At 38.7% G+C, this 16,826-nt stretch overlaps 2 protein-coding genes across 6 annotated transcripts in view; one reads left to right on the top strand and one right to left on the bottom strand.

The window, feature by feature from the left end:
- Positions 1-1,672: 1,672 nt before the first annotated feature.
- vps4b (vacuolar protein sorting 4 homolog B) lies at positions 1,673-11,441 on the bottom strand. Of its 2 annotated transcripts, XM_034137239.1 has the most exons (13): positions 11,195-11,441; positions 10,248-10,359; positions 9,963-10,063; positions 7,562-7,673; positions 7,237-7,387; positions 7,054-7,112; positions 6,771-6,890; positions 6,466-6,622; positions 6,200-6,348; positions 3,748-3,829; positions 3,446-3,665; positions 3,222-3,362; positions 1,673-3,132 (listed from the first exon to the last, which is right to left on the bottom strand). In XM_034137239.1, exons 1-13 carry the CDS (start codon positions 11,213-11,215, stop codon positions 3,031-3,033), a joined length of 1,527 nt encoding a protein of 508 aa, XP_033993130.1. In that variant the 5' UTR covers positions 11,216-11,441; the 3' UTR covers positions 1,673-3,030. The 2 variants fall into 2 exon arrangements, with proteins under 2 accessions (XP_033993130.1, XP_033993131.1); XM_034137240.1 differs by lacking the exons at positions 9,963-10,063; positions 10,248-10,359; positions 11,195-11,441 and adding an exon at positions 8,828-9,718.
- A 984-nt stretch (positions 11,442-12,425) lies between these two features.
- LOC117488629 (laminin subunit alpha-3-like) overlaps positions 12,426-16,826 on the top strand; it is a 54,289-nt gene continuing 49,888 nt past the window's right edge. For 2 of the 4 annotated variants that reach the window (XM_034137636.1, XM_034137637.1), the window contains exons 1-2: positions 12,426-12,933; positions 13,390-13,542. In XM_034137636.1, the coding sequence (XP_033993527.1) occupies positions 12,682-12,933; positions 13,390-13,542 (405 nt within the window). In that variant the 5' untranslated portion in view covers positions 12,426-12,681. The remainder of the gene's footprint in view (positions 12,934-13,389; positions 13,543-16,826) is intronic. The other 2 variants (XM_034137638.1, XM_034137639.1) reach the window with 2 other exon arrangements.

The following is a 16,826-nucleotide window of genomic DNA, read 5'->3' as shown; positions in this document are numbered from 1 at the left end:
GCTATGAGGCAGGCGATGGCCCTCAAAGGGGGAGGCGAAACAAGTGGGAGGAGGAGTTGGAAGATTTGGCAATGAGTCAAAGAAGTGTAACGACCACCTTAAAGTTACGCGGTGGACCTTCGCTCCCCGGTACAAAGCGCAGTCTGTATAAACCAAAACAAATCGAACGGTGCACTGCAAACGGAGGCTTTACGAGGGTGCTTGGTAAATGTAGTTCTTGAGCTAACAGGGTTTCAGTTGAATCCAAACGCTTCTTGAGGTGCCTTAACATCAACTCCCACAATGCAATGCCCCGCTTCCTCATTCGTCGTATCCGTTTCAATCGTATAGTTGAGCTCCACACCCTCTCTTCAGAGGTGGGAGAAATACTCAGCTCTTGTACTTGAGTAAAAGTAGAAGTACTAGAGTGTAGGAATACGCTTTTACAAGTGAAAGTCCTGCATTCAAAAGGTTACACAAATACAAGTATAAAAGCATTAGCATCAAAATATACTATAGTACCAAAAGTAAAAGTAGGCTACTTATTATGCAAATTAGTCAATTTCAGAATAATATATATCACATGTTATTATAATTAGTGATGCATTAAAGTGTGATCAAAGCTGGTAAAGGTGCAGCTAGTTTTAAATACTTTGCATGCTGCAGGGTAGCTTGTGAATGTTACTCCAGGTGTAACTACAGTCTTATTTAAGGGTTGATTATATTACACATTATTTATCCAAATCTGTAAAATAACTGCAGATATTAAATACATGTAGTGGAGTAAAAGCACACGATTTACCTCTGAATTGTAGTGGAGTAGATGTACAAAGTAGCATAACATGTAAATACTCAAGTAAAGTACAAGTATCTCAAAATTGTTCTCAATTGCAATACTTGATTAAATGTACTTAGTTACTTCCCACCTCTGCCTCTGGTGTGAACATACATTTATGTTCACACCAAACCCAACCAGCCACCAGGTATGATCGCTGATAAGGTAAGGTTGTTTTTTGAAATTGTGAAAAAGGTGATAATCATTCTTTATAAAACGGACAAGTCAAATCAAGCAATCTGATTGGTTCTTAGCCGTGGTATACTGAGCGTATACCACGGGTAGAATTGTAGTTACTTTTCACAACAAGTCAGTATCCCTCCGCGTCTGAGAAAAACTGTATACAGTTGGGCCTCCGCTTCGCCTCGGGCCGAACCACGCCCCTTAACTGTGATATAATGGCCATATACCACGGCCTGTCGTGAGCTATTGCTTAAATATCCCTTTTGTTAAAGGTGGGGTAGGTAAGTTTGAGAAACCGGCTCGAGATCGCTAGAATTTGAAAATACACAACCGGAGAAAATCTGCCACTTCCTTATAGAGCCCCTCCTCCAACACACACGAACGCACACATGACCAATGGCTGACAGGCAGGTAGGCCATCCAGTTATTTTAGCCGGGCCGGCTAAAATGATTGGTCGTACTTTTTACAGTATTACGGCTTCCACAGATGACATTTTTTTATGGATTTTTTGTCAAAGCACTTAAGATATTCATTGCTATCGGGATGTTAAGAGCATTCCATGGAATATAACAAAAAGTGTATCTCGAGCCGGTTTCACAAACTTACCTACCCAACCTTTAATGCTTGACAAAGATTTGTCCTGAATTTGATACAAAAGGAAACTGGAACGGAAGTTTTTTTTTATGTCGCTATAACTTTTTATTTACATTATTGAAACAAAAACAGAAACTCTTATGCATTGTCAACTCTTCACAAAGAAAAGGGTCAAGTGTTGGCTATATGTATAGACATTTACAGTAACTTAAGAGATATTCCCCATCAAAACTTAAAGGAGATAGTTTGCACACCTTAGGAGCAAAATAACATTTGTATACAATCTCTAAAAGAGCTTACATGAAATGTGAAAGTTTCATACATGTCTTAGTTGTATTGACAAAGCACTGGATATATAAGAAGTATGACCAATTAAGAAATAAACCAATAAAAAATAAATCTTGCAGTTTCTCTAGAAGGCACATGGTGCACACTGCCACTCGTGGCTACATAAAGTTCATGCTTGGAGATACATTCCCATATTGTTAGGTATACAAGAAGATTTCTCCACCTGAGCCTTCAGTGTCCAACTAAGTTTTGTTTGACCGAAATTTATAATGACTTTTTCTTAACATAAGGCTTAGTATATTTGCAGTTTATATTGGATAACCAGCAATGCCTATTGATAATAACGAAAAATATGTACAGTATGTTGTGAGAAACCTAACTCATGAGCTGAGTGCAAAGCAATTAAAAGCATTTGAGTCCTTGAATATTGTAAAATAATGCTGGTCTGGCACCATTGGTGATCCACCCTTGTCGCGTGTTTAATTGTAATGAAAAAGAAGTAAACAAACTTCAATGTCCTTTTTTTTTTGTAGGAAACTTGATGCACTTGAAATTCAAAAGGGTCTAATATAGCTCTCATCCTGAGTATCTGTCTCAAAACTCTTAAACGTTCACCACCTTGAGACAACAATGACATATTTCTAACATATCCTATGAACTCATGCCTGCTTCACTCCCCCAGTCCAAGATTTAAACATTCCACAAAATACAGTATACACTATAAAATGCTTGGTTTTTTTCTTAATATAAAATAGAGAATACATAAGGGTTATTTATTAGTGAGATGTATTCCGACTGGAAAAAGGATGCAAGAGCTAGTCCCAAACTTAAAATAAATTATCTTCATTTCAAAAACCTTGTTTGCAATCATTTGTGTGTATGTCTGCTTTTAGTTTCCCCAAGTAGCTTTGTTGTATCGATTTACTGCCTATGGGAAGTCTTTTGGTTGATATGAAATAAAACTCAGTCCTTCCACTCTTTTAGTAGTTATCAAATTGGCAGAACAGCGCAGTGATCTTGTCCATTTACGATAAACCACGAAGCCTGGTGAATGGTTATGATGAGACGCATAGAGAGGGAAAAAAGGGACAGGTACAAAAAGAAGAGACAATGACAATTCCTTTGGTATGGCTTGGCTTAATTATCCCTCCTAGCCTTCCTGTCCAAAGTCCTCTGTGAATTTTTTCAGTTTGCCCAGATCTTGATCATTGACTGTTGGCTTTGTGCTGGCCAGAGACCTCAACATGTCAGACTGAAAAGGGGAGAAAATATAACAAGATATTAAAGCGGAGGCTCATATGTGCAATTATATTACCATTTGGTATTTTTGTTTATTCTTACCATGCATACTATAGGTTCCAATAGCTTCTCCCCAGGTACCTCCATCCATGTCATTTCAATCGCGTTGGGATCGCCAGGTGAGCAAGGAGTCAAGAGGTCATCTACTAACATGTTGGGGTCATCTCTTGATGGACCTCGTGCCTTAATTATACAAGTGACAATTAGTTAACTATAACATGTTGCACTATAGTATAAAACAGTGACAAATATTTTAAAAGACATACCCGTTTGAAGTGGGTTGCTGACTGGACCTTTCGAACAGGCTGCATGAGAGCATCTCTGACAATGACACTGATATCAGCTCCTGAGTATCCATTCGTCTTCTTGCCCAGAGTGACAAAGTCGGTTTCGTTGAGACAGTTGGGGGTCGAGCCCAGATGGAGCTTGAACATGAAGGAGCGGGCATGCTCCTCAGGCAGCGGGATGTAGATCCTCTTCTCAAATCTGAGAGTATTATTGGTGTACAGTCAGTCAATGAGAGTGACAACATGGTTACTAACATCTTTCACCAAGTAGTTACAATTACCTTCTTCTGATGGCTGAGTCGAGGGTCCATGGGATGTTTGTTGCTCCAAGTACCAGCACTCCGTCGTTGTCAGTCCCCACACCTGCAAAACAAAAGAAGTCAGACTAAGTACACATCTAAATTCTTAATTTTAACAACACACTTTGGTACTTTCACTGACATTCCTCCCTACAGCTTTCTATAAGTGCAAACAAAATGAGATTATTGCACCATTGCCTATTAATGGTCAATGCAGTGGGATTTACAGAGTTTACCATCTCTGCTCAAGTACCTTTTATTGCAAACTGAGTATTGAAGAAATTGTAACACATTTAATAATGACAATTGAAAATAAGATCAATATTGATAAGAATACGGCAACATTTGAATCACTTTTGAACAGGGATGAAGTTTAAACATTTCTGAGCTAAAATAGGAAGAAAGTGGCTATAACCCCCTTTTTTCACCTAAATGAATGATTGCCAGTGGCTTTTCATCTATAGACTATGCTGCACTTCGGGCCACACCGCAATCACCGACGTCACTGCAGGGGGTTTCCCTCGCCTGTCAGAAAGCATATCTACTGTGACATCGTTTTATAGGTGTGACCGTATCAGCATGCTGTAAAGTTTGATTCAGTTTAGAGTGCTGCACTAGATCTTTTTTTTACCTCATGTGATTCACTGATCATTTGAATTGATCACACTTTAGTTAAAAATACGTTAATAGCAGGGATGCAAACTCATCAGGTATGAAAAAGGTGACAAGGATCCGAGCCCCCCGACCCCACAGAATATCGGCTTTAAAATGAGGAATAACAGAGGATGTTAGCAGTCAGAACAACTAAAGCAGTTAATAACAGAAACGCCAAAGAGTCACATCTAATAGAAATGTATAAAAGCATTTATTTTAATTGTGTAGAAGTCAGTTTATAATTTTGGCAGGACTGTTGAGCATTTTGAAAATGTATTTTCATGCCTCTGTGCAAGGCTTAGTCTTTCTATCTGTATAGCCAGTGGTGTAGAGTAACTAAGTTCATAAACTCAAGTACTATACTTGGGTACAATTTTGAGATACTTGTACTTTAAGTATTTCAATGTGTTGCTACTTTGTTCTTCTACTCCACTACAGTTCAGAGGTACATGGTGTACTTTTACTCCACTACATGTATTTAATACCTGTAGTTACTTTACAGATGTGGATGAATGATGTGAAATATAATCAAGTGTTAAATCAGACTTTAGTTCCACCTGGAGTAAATCCACAAGCTACCCTGCAGTATACAAAGTCATTCAAACTAGCTGCACCTTTACCAGCTTTGAGAACACTTTCATGATCAATCATTATAAAACATATCATATATATTATTATGAAATGGACCAATCTGCACAATGACTACTTTTACTGTCGCTACTTTAACTATATTTTGATGATAATACTTTTCTACTTTTACTTGAGGAACATTTTGAATGCAGGACTTTCACTGTAACAGAGTATTCCTACACTCTGGTACTTCTACTTTTGCTCAAGTACAAGATCTGAGTACTTCTACTTTTACTCAAGTACAAGATATATACTTATACCACCTCTGTTTATAGCCTATGAAAAAAACTATTTGAAAACGAAGGCTAAAGCTAACGTTAGCAGATAGTGACATTGTATGCTAGTTAGCTAGCTCAACGATTCCTTAAATAATATTGCGACAGAAAGACTTTTCAGTGCACATCACGCTCTGCCGCTCCGACAGGGAGCTCTGCTCTGAACATCTGAACGGCCCGTTCTAACAGCTGTTCACCAGCGGTCCAGTCTGTGCCACATTGACTCCGGACCACACAGTTAATATTATTAATAATTAATATATTAACGAATGTAGCTGCTGAAGCTAGACCCTCATCCCGGAGCAGCAGAGCCTTATTATACATCGATGAGCAGAGCCGACAGGCAGGAAGACTCGAGCACACAGCTCGCGCTTCATTATAATATATAAAAAGAGAACACCATGCGTGTCATGATGGCACATAACAGCTCGCGGCCGCAGATTACTCCGGGTCCCAGACCCCCCCCCCATACCCCAAAAATATTTTTATTGCAGATCTACATGAATCACACAAACTACCTATTTTGGATTCAAAACGGCGAATTTCGCCGAAAGGTGACAAGTTTGCATCCCTGAATAGGGAAGTAAAGAGACAGTAAGCCACATCTTAAGATTAAGAAGGAAAAAAATACATTTCAATTTGTTGCCATTGGGCTTGTGTATTAAGGGACCAAACAACCCAGATATTATTTTCCTTTTAGTCACCCAGACATTGCAGCTTTAATTTTCTCCTGAGCACAGCTGGAGTTTTTATGGTGATACATTTGTCTTTCCCATGCCATGTAACTGAAATTATTCCAGGGAAAATGTAGGATGCATATAGAAACAAAAAATGTTGCTTCATTTAGTAAATAAACCATCGTTTATCAGACTTACCCTGCATCTGAACCAGGAACTCTGTCTTAATACGGCGAGCAGCCTCACTCTCGTTTTCACTTCTTGAGCCACACAGGGAGTCAATCTCATCAATGAAGATAATAGAAGGCTTGTGTTCCCTTGCAAGGGTGAACAGATTCTTCACCAACCTGGGAAGCAAAAGGGAAATTTACGAAACTAAAAAACAACTTTCTGCTTGCTGCAATATATGTTATGCTTAACTTTTCTCAACTTTGCTTTTGTGGATTACTCTTAATAGAACTTACTTTTCACTCTCTCCCAGCCATTTGGAGACAAGATCAGACGAGGAGATGGAGAAGAAGGTTGAGTTGTTGGCCTCCGTGGCAACAGCTTTAGCCAGATAGGACTTTCCTGTACCTGGAGGTCCAAAGAGAAGGATCCCCCTCCATGGTGTTCTCTTTCCTGTCAGTCAACAAAGAGGTAATTTAGGCTATAGTGTCAACAGAAATCCTCAAATGCACTCTGACTGTTTCTAGCAACAAAGATGTTGGCTTCTGTCATTCAAGGGCAAAGTTACGAGGAAGCCTTTCTAAAGATTAAGATTTATTACCTGTGAAAAGGTGGGGGAATTTGATCGGAAGAATAACAGCTTCTTTCAGTGCCTCCTTGGCTCCCTCTAGTCCAGCAACATCATTCCATTTGATGTTTGGTTTCTCCATAACAATTGCACCTGGAAAGAAGAACACGGTACATTTCTAAAAGTCTTAATAAGGTCAGATTTAGGAAAGACTGCATGTGAAAGAAAATCACAAAAAACAAATATTAACATTAATTCTGATATTTCAATTAAGTATGCAGCAGGCCCAATGACCCTCAAAAAGAACATTACTAACCTGAGAGCTGATTTTGGAACTTCTTTTTCTCTGGATCGTCCCCTTCATCGCTTTCATTCCTGGAGACACAAAGATATAATTAAAAAGAAGTCTACAATTGTGCCTATATATCTAGTAAAAAATAATCTACTATATCTCTACTTTTATCTAGATATATATATATATATACCCATAAATACACACCCTTTGTCGTCAGACTGTGACTCTTTGACAGGCTTTGCAGGGGGAGCATTTTCTTTCTTCTTTAGATACTCCTTCAACTTTTCTGCTCTGTCCAAATATTCGGCACATTTTGCCCGGATGCTCTGTTTAGCTTTGTCACTCTGGGCTTCATCTGTGAAGAATAACAACAAAAAGGTACACACAAATTATTTTCCATTTAAGCATGTGTTCATGAAAGAGACATCACAAAAGGTGTCATTTATTTAAATTATACTTGCCATCACTGCTATTATGATCGTATACAGAAATAATACACTTAATGCCAATATGCTGTTTTGTGCCTTACATTTCACCACATGGAGGAAGTACTGAACAGCAGCCTGGTAAAGTCGCAGAGCCTCCTCGTATTTCTGAGCTTTATCCTCCTGAGCAGCCTTGCTGGCAAGATCAATGGCTTTCTAAAATAAAAGAGACAGAGAATAATGTAAGTTGTATAACCTGTGCAGGTTCTACAATTGACGACGAAAACAGATAGCTGTTTGAGGTTCATGAGTTTGAATTATGAAAGTGTCAGGACATAAACAACTAAAACAAACATCTAACTCTATATGCATTACATTAATGCACACAATGTTGAAATACTGCTTACTGCACATATTCTTATTTCATATTCTATAACTCATTGCATTCCGCTGTAAATTACTGCTTTATTTTATTGCCATTTAACTATATTTTATTACAGTGTCCTTAAAGATTTTTTGTTTTATATTAGATTTTCTGTTTTAAATGGAGATTCTTTGTTTTATATTTTATGTATGCACCATGACATCAAGTCAAATTCCTCGTATGTGTGAACCTACCTGGCAATAAACCCGTGCGAAAATTGTGAAATTTACCAAACAAAAGTGACGCACACTAAAAAAGTGAATATGTGAAGTCGCAGGCAACCTTTCTATATTTAGATGTATCTATCAAATGAATGTGTGAATATCAGATGTTATACTTCAAATGTCTCGTGTGATGACACTACGCACACCGAGGTAGGAGTGGACCTGGATTAATTCTTTCACTTCCTTTTTTACCGTAGCTATACAGTATGTAACTATAACACAATGGGTACATAACAGACAACTCCTAAATGATATAACGTTAGCAGTTGTACTTTCTTTTTGAAGTGGATTTCTATTTAAAGGCCACATAAAAACAGTTAGCAAGCTAGCAACGTTAATCTCATTAGCTATGTGTTTTGTTCGTCAATACAGGCTAACGCTAATGATATATGGCAATTGCAACGATTTCGTATACTGTAACAAAGTGAAATACAAGCTTTAATAACACATATATGCCACCATTTCACACGCTTTTGATCTGCGTTGTTGACAAGTTAACTGCCAAATTCATGCCCATGTTAGCTAGCCATGCTAACCAGCAGCTAATGCTATTTTACACAGTCGGAAGCATTTACACCGAACACCACTCGACAAAACAAGGCCAGACGTTTCAGTAGTCAATAACTAGGATCCTTTTACAGTTAACTCCACATGTTAACATCTACCTTGGGTTATTTACGCGTTTTTAAGCCAGCCCTGGGTGTTTGTCCTGCTCAACTTACCTGTAAATTATTGTTGGTAGCCATAATGGCTGATCACTTGTCCAATAATAGAAACCGACGTAGCTCCGTCGTGAGGAAACCCTTTTAAAACCCACTGCTTTATAATTTAACCCTACACGTAGAGTGTTAAGTCGACAATCGATGTTTTTCTGACGCTTGTTTTCGTTTCTAAGATCGCTCCCGAGTCAGATCGAGTAGGAAACTTCCGCATTGAAAAGTCGATACTCGCGTGCACGGAATGTGATGACGTCAAGACGTACCCACGGTAGGCTACAGTTCAGAGTACACTGCGTTTCTATTTTTAAATTATAAAATAAAGCATTGAGGGAAGATATAAGATCAATCGTCACCACGTTTTCTTCCCGTGTGATCCAATGTTGTTTCTTACTCTTGTCTCTTATTACTACAACTCTTTCGTTGTCTGTCATGTGGCTTGATATTCGGCGTCTTTTGTTTGTGCAATCCCCGTTCCCTTTTATAGGCTAGCTACAGTCTACAGGTTTATCCAAATTGACACTGCCAGACTATGAGATAACTTTTAACCGTTGTCATTCTGACTTTCATTTAATTTGTGAAAGGTAATTTTTTTTGCATACATTGCTAAAGTAGCCTACAGTAACATAGGCCCTGTTGAGGAGCCTACAAGTATAGTAAACCAGCAGTACGGCCAACACAAAAAGGATTAAAATGAGTTACACCTTTAGCAGCAGCAACATTAAAGTGATATACAGGCTAATACACAAGTGATCATAGTCCATTCATGTAATTGGTCCTGAAATGAGCCATTCTGCGAAAGGAGTAGGCATAATTTTACTAGCCTAGGTTACTTTAAATATAGTAAAATGCATACTTGTACTTTTACTTAAGTAAAAGCTTGAATGCAAGACTTTTACTTGTAACAGAGGTTAATATGGTTTCGCTACATTTACTGAAGTAAAACATCCTAATATCTCTTCCGCCACTGGATCTATCATATAAACAGCATTTCAATTAAGTAAAAGTAAGCAAAAAGTCCACTCATGCAGAAGCACATCCACACTATGTGAACTTCAAAACATATCTCAGATTCTGGCATTATGAACAATAATATACATATTTGTCACCCAAATGTTATGTAAACACATTCTATAACAACCTCTTTATACACTAGATACTCCTGTAGTTCTTCCACTCGGTCCAGGTACTGTTTACATTTATCTCTGATCTTTTGGTTGCCTTCTTTACCCTGGGGTTCACCTGATGGAAAGGAGAAAATGTATTGAGTAGCATTCTGTAATCATTTCTGCCTCAAACATTTATAAACTAGAAGTTATAATGGTGAAAGCACCTACAACTTGCAGTAACAAAAACGTTAATAGGGTCATTTAACTTTCATTCATGTGTCATTATATGAATTTTGTTTCCAGCTGTAGTGACGCACGTTTTACAATGTGCAGAAAGTACTTGACAGCATGTTGGTAGGAGCGGATTGCCTCTTCATAGTTTCCATCCTGGTCTTCCACTGAAGCCTTCTGTGCTACAGCAATAGCTTTCTATGAGAGAAAGTGCATTCATATTTCACATACAATCATATCTTAAGCTTTTATTAATATCACTCCATGATACCAGGGCCCTGATACCAGTTTTCAAAAATGATATGTAGGCCTAGTATAGTAGTTTGTCGTGTTTATGGCTTTAGTGCAAATGTCTACAGGGAAACAAATCTTATCCGAATATTTAGACCTTATTACTGTTGACTTGCATTAATTGTAAAGTCGGTTTAAATCTGCCTGTGGAAATCTGATGAGACCATACTGTTTTAGTGCCTAAATTGCTGCTGAAACGTTTTTTGTGTATAACTTCCCTCCGTTTTGTAAATATCTACTTTTCTCAACAAAAAGCTATTTATATTATAAAAGCTAAGGTTTGTAATTAGAGTACTTACAGGGTTCCTACTATTTTAACCAATGAAAGACGACTACACTGCTAACAGCTGTCTTTCTAAACCAATCAGATAATACATAGAACTTTGTGTTCACTTCCTGCCTAAAACATTGTATGGACAGTTAAATGAATAATTTCACAGATTGAATCTGTGGACTGAATCACTAGGTTTGGTCAATGATGTAGTTCAGTCAGCTCTTGCAGAACATAAATAGGCTATTGACACAACATATTCCGCATTCAAAGTGCCAATTCTGCTATTGTACAATAACACGACTGAAGACTGAATCCACATTAGGCTTTTCGTCAAAATGAAACCTGTTGGATTGCATTCGGGGCATAGTATGCACTCTGTTTGTTTTTATCCGAGATACTACACTTCTTACAGTCCACTCCACCGATAAACGAAGAGCTTCCAGTATTAAGTAAAGTTATTCATCCTACCTGTAGAGTAGTGGGCTCCATGCGGAGTCCTGTCAGAATTCAAAACACAACAGATTCAGGTTTCCTTTACCCAGCGCGCAACAAGTTCCTGTATGCATAAAACTCCCTCAGCTATGACACATGCGTCCTGTCAGAGGAATGGCAGCGATGTTGGGACGCGGAAACCCTCCTGCCAGTGAGTCACGATGCTTGATTGTTGTTGTTCTAGTTACAGAGACACAACACAAGTTGCTGAGCCACTGTATGATGACTCAAATAGAAACGGCTGTATCAGAATTATATAGCCTAATGATGAGCGTTCACTGTGAATTATTTCTAGAAATTGGAATTAAGCGAAAACACTTTTCGTAAAGTAAGACGGAGAGGATTTGTTTAAGTTGTAACACAATATTGTAGCTCTTATTTCAAAAGACCAAGTGAAATGGAAAACCTGAGGCTCCAGTGGTGCACCTCAAACACTTCAGTAATCATTGTCATGTGATCATGGTTTCTCCACTAGATGTCGCCCTAAGATCACTGTAGGAGGAACCCTGCAAATCAATGGGTACAGAGCATAGGGTACATGTTTGGGGCTCATCTGATCCTGCGTTAGTGATACTTTCACAACACTTAAAAATATATAACATTGTATGAATTATATAATATTAATACAATTATAATTAAAACAGTGTGTATATGCCTTAAAAGCTTTCTTAACCATCGTCATAGTTCAAGTTTGTTAGTTAAAATATATAATCAGATAAAATGGCAACAATAAAAAAGACAAAGATAAGACAAAGTGACATAAGTTAACAATGATGACAAATTAAATATATAAATGTAATCATATATATGATATTTTGTGTTTTTCTCAATATCAACAGTAGCAGCAGTTTGATGATTATAAAATGTTATCTTAATTTAATAATCAAACTCTTACATTTTATTTTTGCATTTGCACAAGTGGCAGCCTATTTTAATTGAGCTCAAGCAAGCACAATTATAAAAAGCGATCACTTTAAGGAAGATCGTAAACTTCTAAGAAACAAAATTGTGTTTCTACAAATAATTATGCACCCATATGCATGTTTAAACTTGTATGTAAAAGATTTCATGTCATGTGAAAAGGAAAGAAAGGGACCACAGAGGTGCTGCTGGGAGGGAAACGCAGTGTAAACGGTGATAGAGACCTTTGGCCCCACTCACTAGATTAGCATCGAGCTCAGACCGTCGACAGCCTGACACCTGATAGATCCACTGTGGCGCACACTTTGGTTAGGAAGACGGGAAAGTGGGGTTGTTAGTTCGGAAACATGCGTCAAAAAGAGAGTACATCCTTAACAGCAGCAGACCAACGTAACGCTCTTTCATTGACATTATCGGATTCCTACTAAAAGAGTTTTGCGCACTCACGCAGCCCTTGTGCGCATTTCATGGAGATCTATAGATGACAAGACCTGCACGCTGCGTGTTGCTCTCTGCATCTACTGGGATCTCTAAAACGGAACATGGCGAGAGGGATGAGAGGAGCTCATCTCCTCGCTGTATTTTTTACCTTTTCAGTAACACTTTTCAGGGACGCAGATGCACAAGGAACTTCTGGTTATAGTTTAAGCCCTCCGTATTTCAACCTCGCTGATGTGTCTAGTATCTCTGCCACAGCAACCTGCGGTCAGGATGAGAATGGGACACCGAGACATGAGTTATACTGTAAGCTTGTCGGGGGTCTGACCTACGGACTTCCTTCTCAAAATATACCGGTAAGAAAAAGCTAAATTCTTACTAAAGCTTTTGGATTGTGCGTACAAGTTAATATTAAGAATATGCAGACACTGCAACTGTATTGTGGCTGAGTGAATATAATTAAAGTTTAGTTTTAAATCATAACTATTGACAGAAAGTAGACTTTTTTTGTTTTGTCAATATGGCCTCTTACAAAAGTTTATTTGTATAAGTGCAAATTATCTTATCCCAATGTAGGTGAGTTTTCCAAAGAAAATGCCCTTTCTAAAAAGGTGTTGTCCTGCAGGAGTACTTCTGAAGTTTGTTACAGAGGTTTGGCATGGACATGCACAAACTTTGGTTTGCAATATCCCCCATAGCAGCATTGAAAAAGTTATTTGCAAGTGCCTGCCTGTTCCATTATAAATCATTCAACTGTTTTTCTGAACATATTTGGGTGTGTATCTGAATACCAACAATCTGACACTATTTAGGGTCAGTACTGTGACTACTGCAACGCCATTGACCCTACCAAAGCCCACCCGGTGACAAACGCAATTGATGGGACAGAGCGATGGTGGCAGAGCCCTCCTCTCTCCATGGGCCAGGGCTACAACGAGGTGAACGTTACCCTGGACCTTAAGCAGGTAAGACTATCATACCTTACTCTGCTAAGAACAGCTGTTTACATGCTGCTACCTGCAATGTGAATTATGACTGCTGTGTGGTGAAGGAAAAATATAGCACATAGAAAAGTGTTCTGCCTTGGCTATTGGTCTTCCACTGTGATATGAATGATGCTATTTTGTGGGAGATGGCAGAGTACTTTCACTGGTGTGCAATTGCAATATTTTTGTACCTGTTATTTTCATTGCTGTGTTTTGCTGCTGTGTTTTGTTTTAGAAATGCTAGAAGAAAGGTGTTTCACTCATGGTGTTGCATTCACAAATATTCCAAAAGTGTTACACAATGAGCATTATCACCTCAGCCAGCAGTGATCATGTGAATAATGTCCTGCAGTTGGATGCTTGCCAGAAATCAGATTCATCATGACCCCTGTCTCTGGAATGAGATTGGCTCAGAGCTCATAAAATTGCACCTCAAACTCAATTATCTAGCGTGAGGAAAGGGAGGAATTCTTTCTCTGGATTAGGGATCAGAAGGATGTATATCAGATTTGAAGAGTGCAGGTGGACCTCTTGTGTATGGAGGGTTTTGATGAGTTCTGGAGTGGACTTCAAAAAGAGAGCAACAAATTAGCTCCTCTCTACACGTGTTGTATCTTTGGCCCACAGTGCGTACTGTGTCAGACAATGGGTGCAGGCTTTCTATCTCTATTATTAGGCAGACTGAGCTGGGCAAAGATCCTACATGGCTAAATATAGTTCATACTTACAAGAGGATGGACACATGCAGGGCCTGTAGGGATGTCTGACACTAATACATGGTAATTCTCTGTTTATTTGGGAGCCGGGAAAGTAGCATTATTGTATTATGGTGTGCTACAAAGAGCATGATGGTGACTACCAAGCGCTCAACACCAAGCCTTCTTTCACTACAACACCACCACCTAAACCACATAAACACACACGCACCTGTCCCACACATATTTCTTTCCATGGCATCTGATGCATCCACCAACACTGTAAACAGTGCTCACCTGCTATAGAGGCATGCCATACCGTTGTTTCACTCAAATCTTCTGTGTACGCAGCAGAGAAAGGGACTCTGTGTGAAAACTCTGTGGGGAGCTTTATCAGTTGGCAGCTTTGCATCCTTGAATTGATCAAATCAACAAACTCAGCTATCATACTCACACCTTAATTGAGAGAAAGAAACAAATATACATACAAATCACATAATGATAAATCCTGTTATATCTGATTTGGGTTTAGCAAAGAAGCTTTTTCTTTTGGCATCTGATTTAAAAGAAGTGTTTTATTTCACCCTACAAATGCATTTCATGCCTTAGGTGGTTTGACTCTGAGGCTTTGATAGCTTTGTACATTTTTTCAAATCCACTGGATAAATGATGTGTTAAATGAACTATGTGGGCTAGACCGAGCTGAATGAGTTTTGTGGTTTCTTTCAAGATCAACGCAGGTGGCTGTTCTGCTGTTGTCTATGTAGCTCTCTAGATATATTAGATAGCATCACAGTTGATGTTTATGTTTTAATGGTGAGGTTCAAAGAGAGAGGCCTTTTCTGACAGGGCTGTTTCCGTTTTTTTCTGTATAGAGGACCGTTTGAAGCACCGTCCGCCAAGTTTAAAGCTGGACTATTCTAACTTAAAGTGAACTCACAAAAACCCCAGTGACTCTGGTGATCTTCTGACTCTACCGTAACCTCATAAAGACCCTGTGAGGTTGACATTTTTGCGTTTTAGACGCATGTCTCGACAGTAATTGGAGGGACTGCCATGAATTTTTGATCAATCATGTACTCCTAAGGATGAATTGTAATGACTCTTGTGATCCCTTGACTTTTCATTAAGCGCCATCATTAGCCACTATGTTACATTTTCCAATGTTTTGGAATATAATTGAGAGATTACAATCTTACACAACTTTGTGTTTACCACTTTTACTAACTATTTACATGCTGACATGCTTGAGTCATTACTCTCTCAATTGCCTCCAGCTCATAAATCTCATCTGAACAAGCCCTGTTCCAATGAGAGGCTACCTGCTCGCTGTTATTGTGCCCTCTTGGCTTTTGACCTGTAATAATCCTCAATTGGCTACTGTATGGATACAAATGGTGTTTGGCACATATGGAGTGTCTACATCTATACCTCTAATTATTGGCCCAAAAATAATGCACTTGAGGAAAGCACATACTGTATGTGGGAGCATTTCTGAATTGATTTTCACAAAAAATGCTTTTGCCATGTAAGGGTTTTTCTCTTCACCTCTTAATTCGGTCATAAATCAAGACCCAGTAAAACATTTCTTGTCCATCCACTTATAGATGCATTTTATGTCTGTGCCCAAGAAATAATGGCCTTTCCAGGAACTTCTGCTCTTGTTAAGCTATTTGCAGAACACAGTAGGCAAGCCATTGTCTTGGTAAACATTTACACCACATATCAGAGGGCCAGTCACTCCTTTTTTCTGGGGAATGTATTTTAGGAGCCCTGACCACATGTGCTTATCTGCCTGAGTGAGCCCAGAGTAGACCATGTGAGACAAACATACCAGGGCTTACTGCTGTCTGTCTCCCATCTGATGAGACTGAACTGCCTCTGATTGGTCGGCATCGTTATTGAATGAACATCAGATAGTAAAGTTCTGAGTTGTTGGATCAATTTTAAAGAAACTGGCATGAATATATGAAAGGGAAGTATTATGTCTGTAGGTGAGAGGTGTTTATTGTGTCAATGGTGTATGTGATGTTTTTGTGACTTTAAATGTGTTGATTGACATCTTGATGTTTATCTGGGATTTATATGTTATTTATATATATGCTATGATATTGGACATTCTTTTCACTTTGTATGGGACATGCGAGTAAGAACATTGATTTGATCTGGTTCAGGTTAGTGCAAAGGCGTTGGCACGGTTAAAAGTTCCCTGGAACATAAGCCCCTCTCTAAGGGGTCCACCTCCCACCGAAGTTGGTTTGAATGTTTTATTTGCAGCCGTCGCCCCCTTTTGTGTTAGAATCCTTCTAGGCGGTATTGTGTGACATCCTTTCTGTGCTCCCAGACTCTCACAAAGGTTTGGTTCTTATTATGCTTCTCTGAAAGTGACCTGGCCCTCTCTTTTCACTCATTAAATGGAAAGAAATGAAGAGGTGGTGTAATTTGGTGAGAAAGTACTTAAACAGAGAACACATAGGAACACACAAGTGATAGACTGAACACATTCACTTGTCTTCCTCACTCTCACTGAGTAGAATACAACCATACATTTGCTTGCATGCATGTTTG

Source organism: Trematomus bernacchii, unplaced genomic scaffold (assembly GCF_902827165.1).
Source record: "Trematomus bernacchii unplaced genomic scaffold, fTreBer1.1, whole genome shotgun sequence".
Lineage (NCBI taxonomy): Eukaryota > Metazoa > Chordata > Actinopteri > Perciformes > Nototheniidae > Trematomus > Trematomus bernacchii.
The sequence above is the reverse complement of the archived record's forward strand: the minus strand, read 5'-3'. Positions and strand labels throughout refer to the sequence as shown.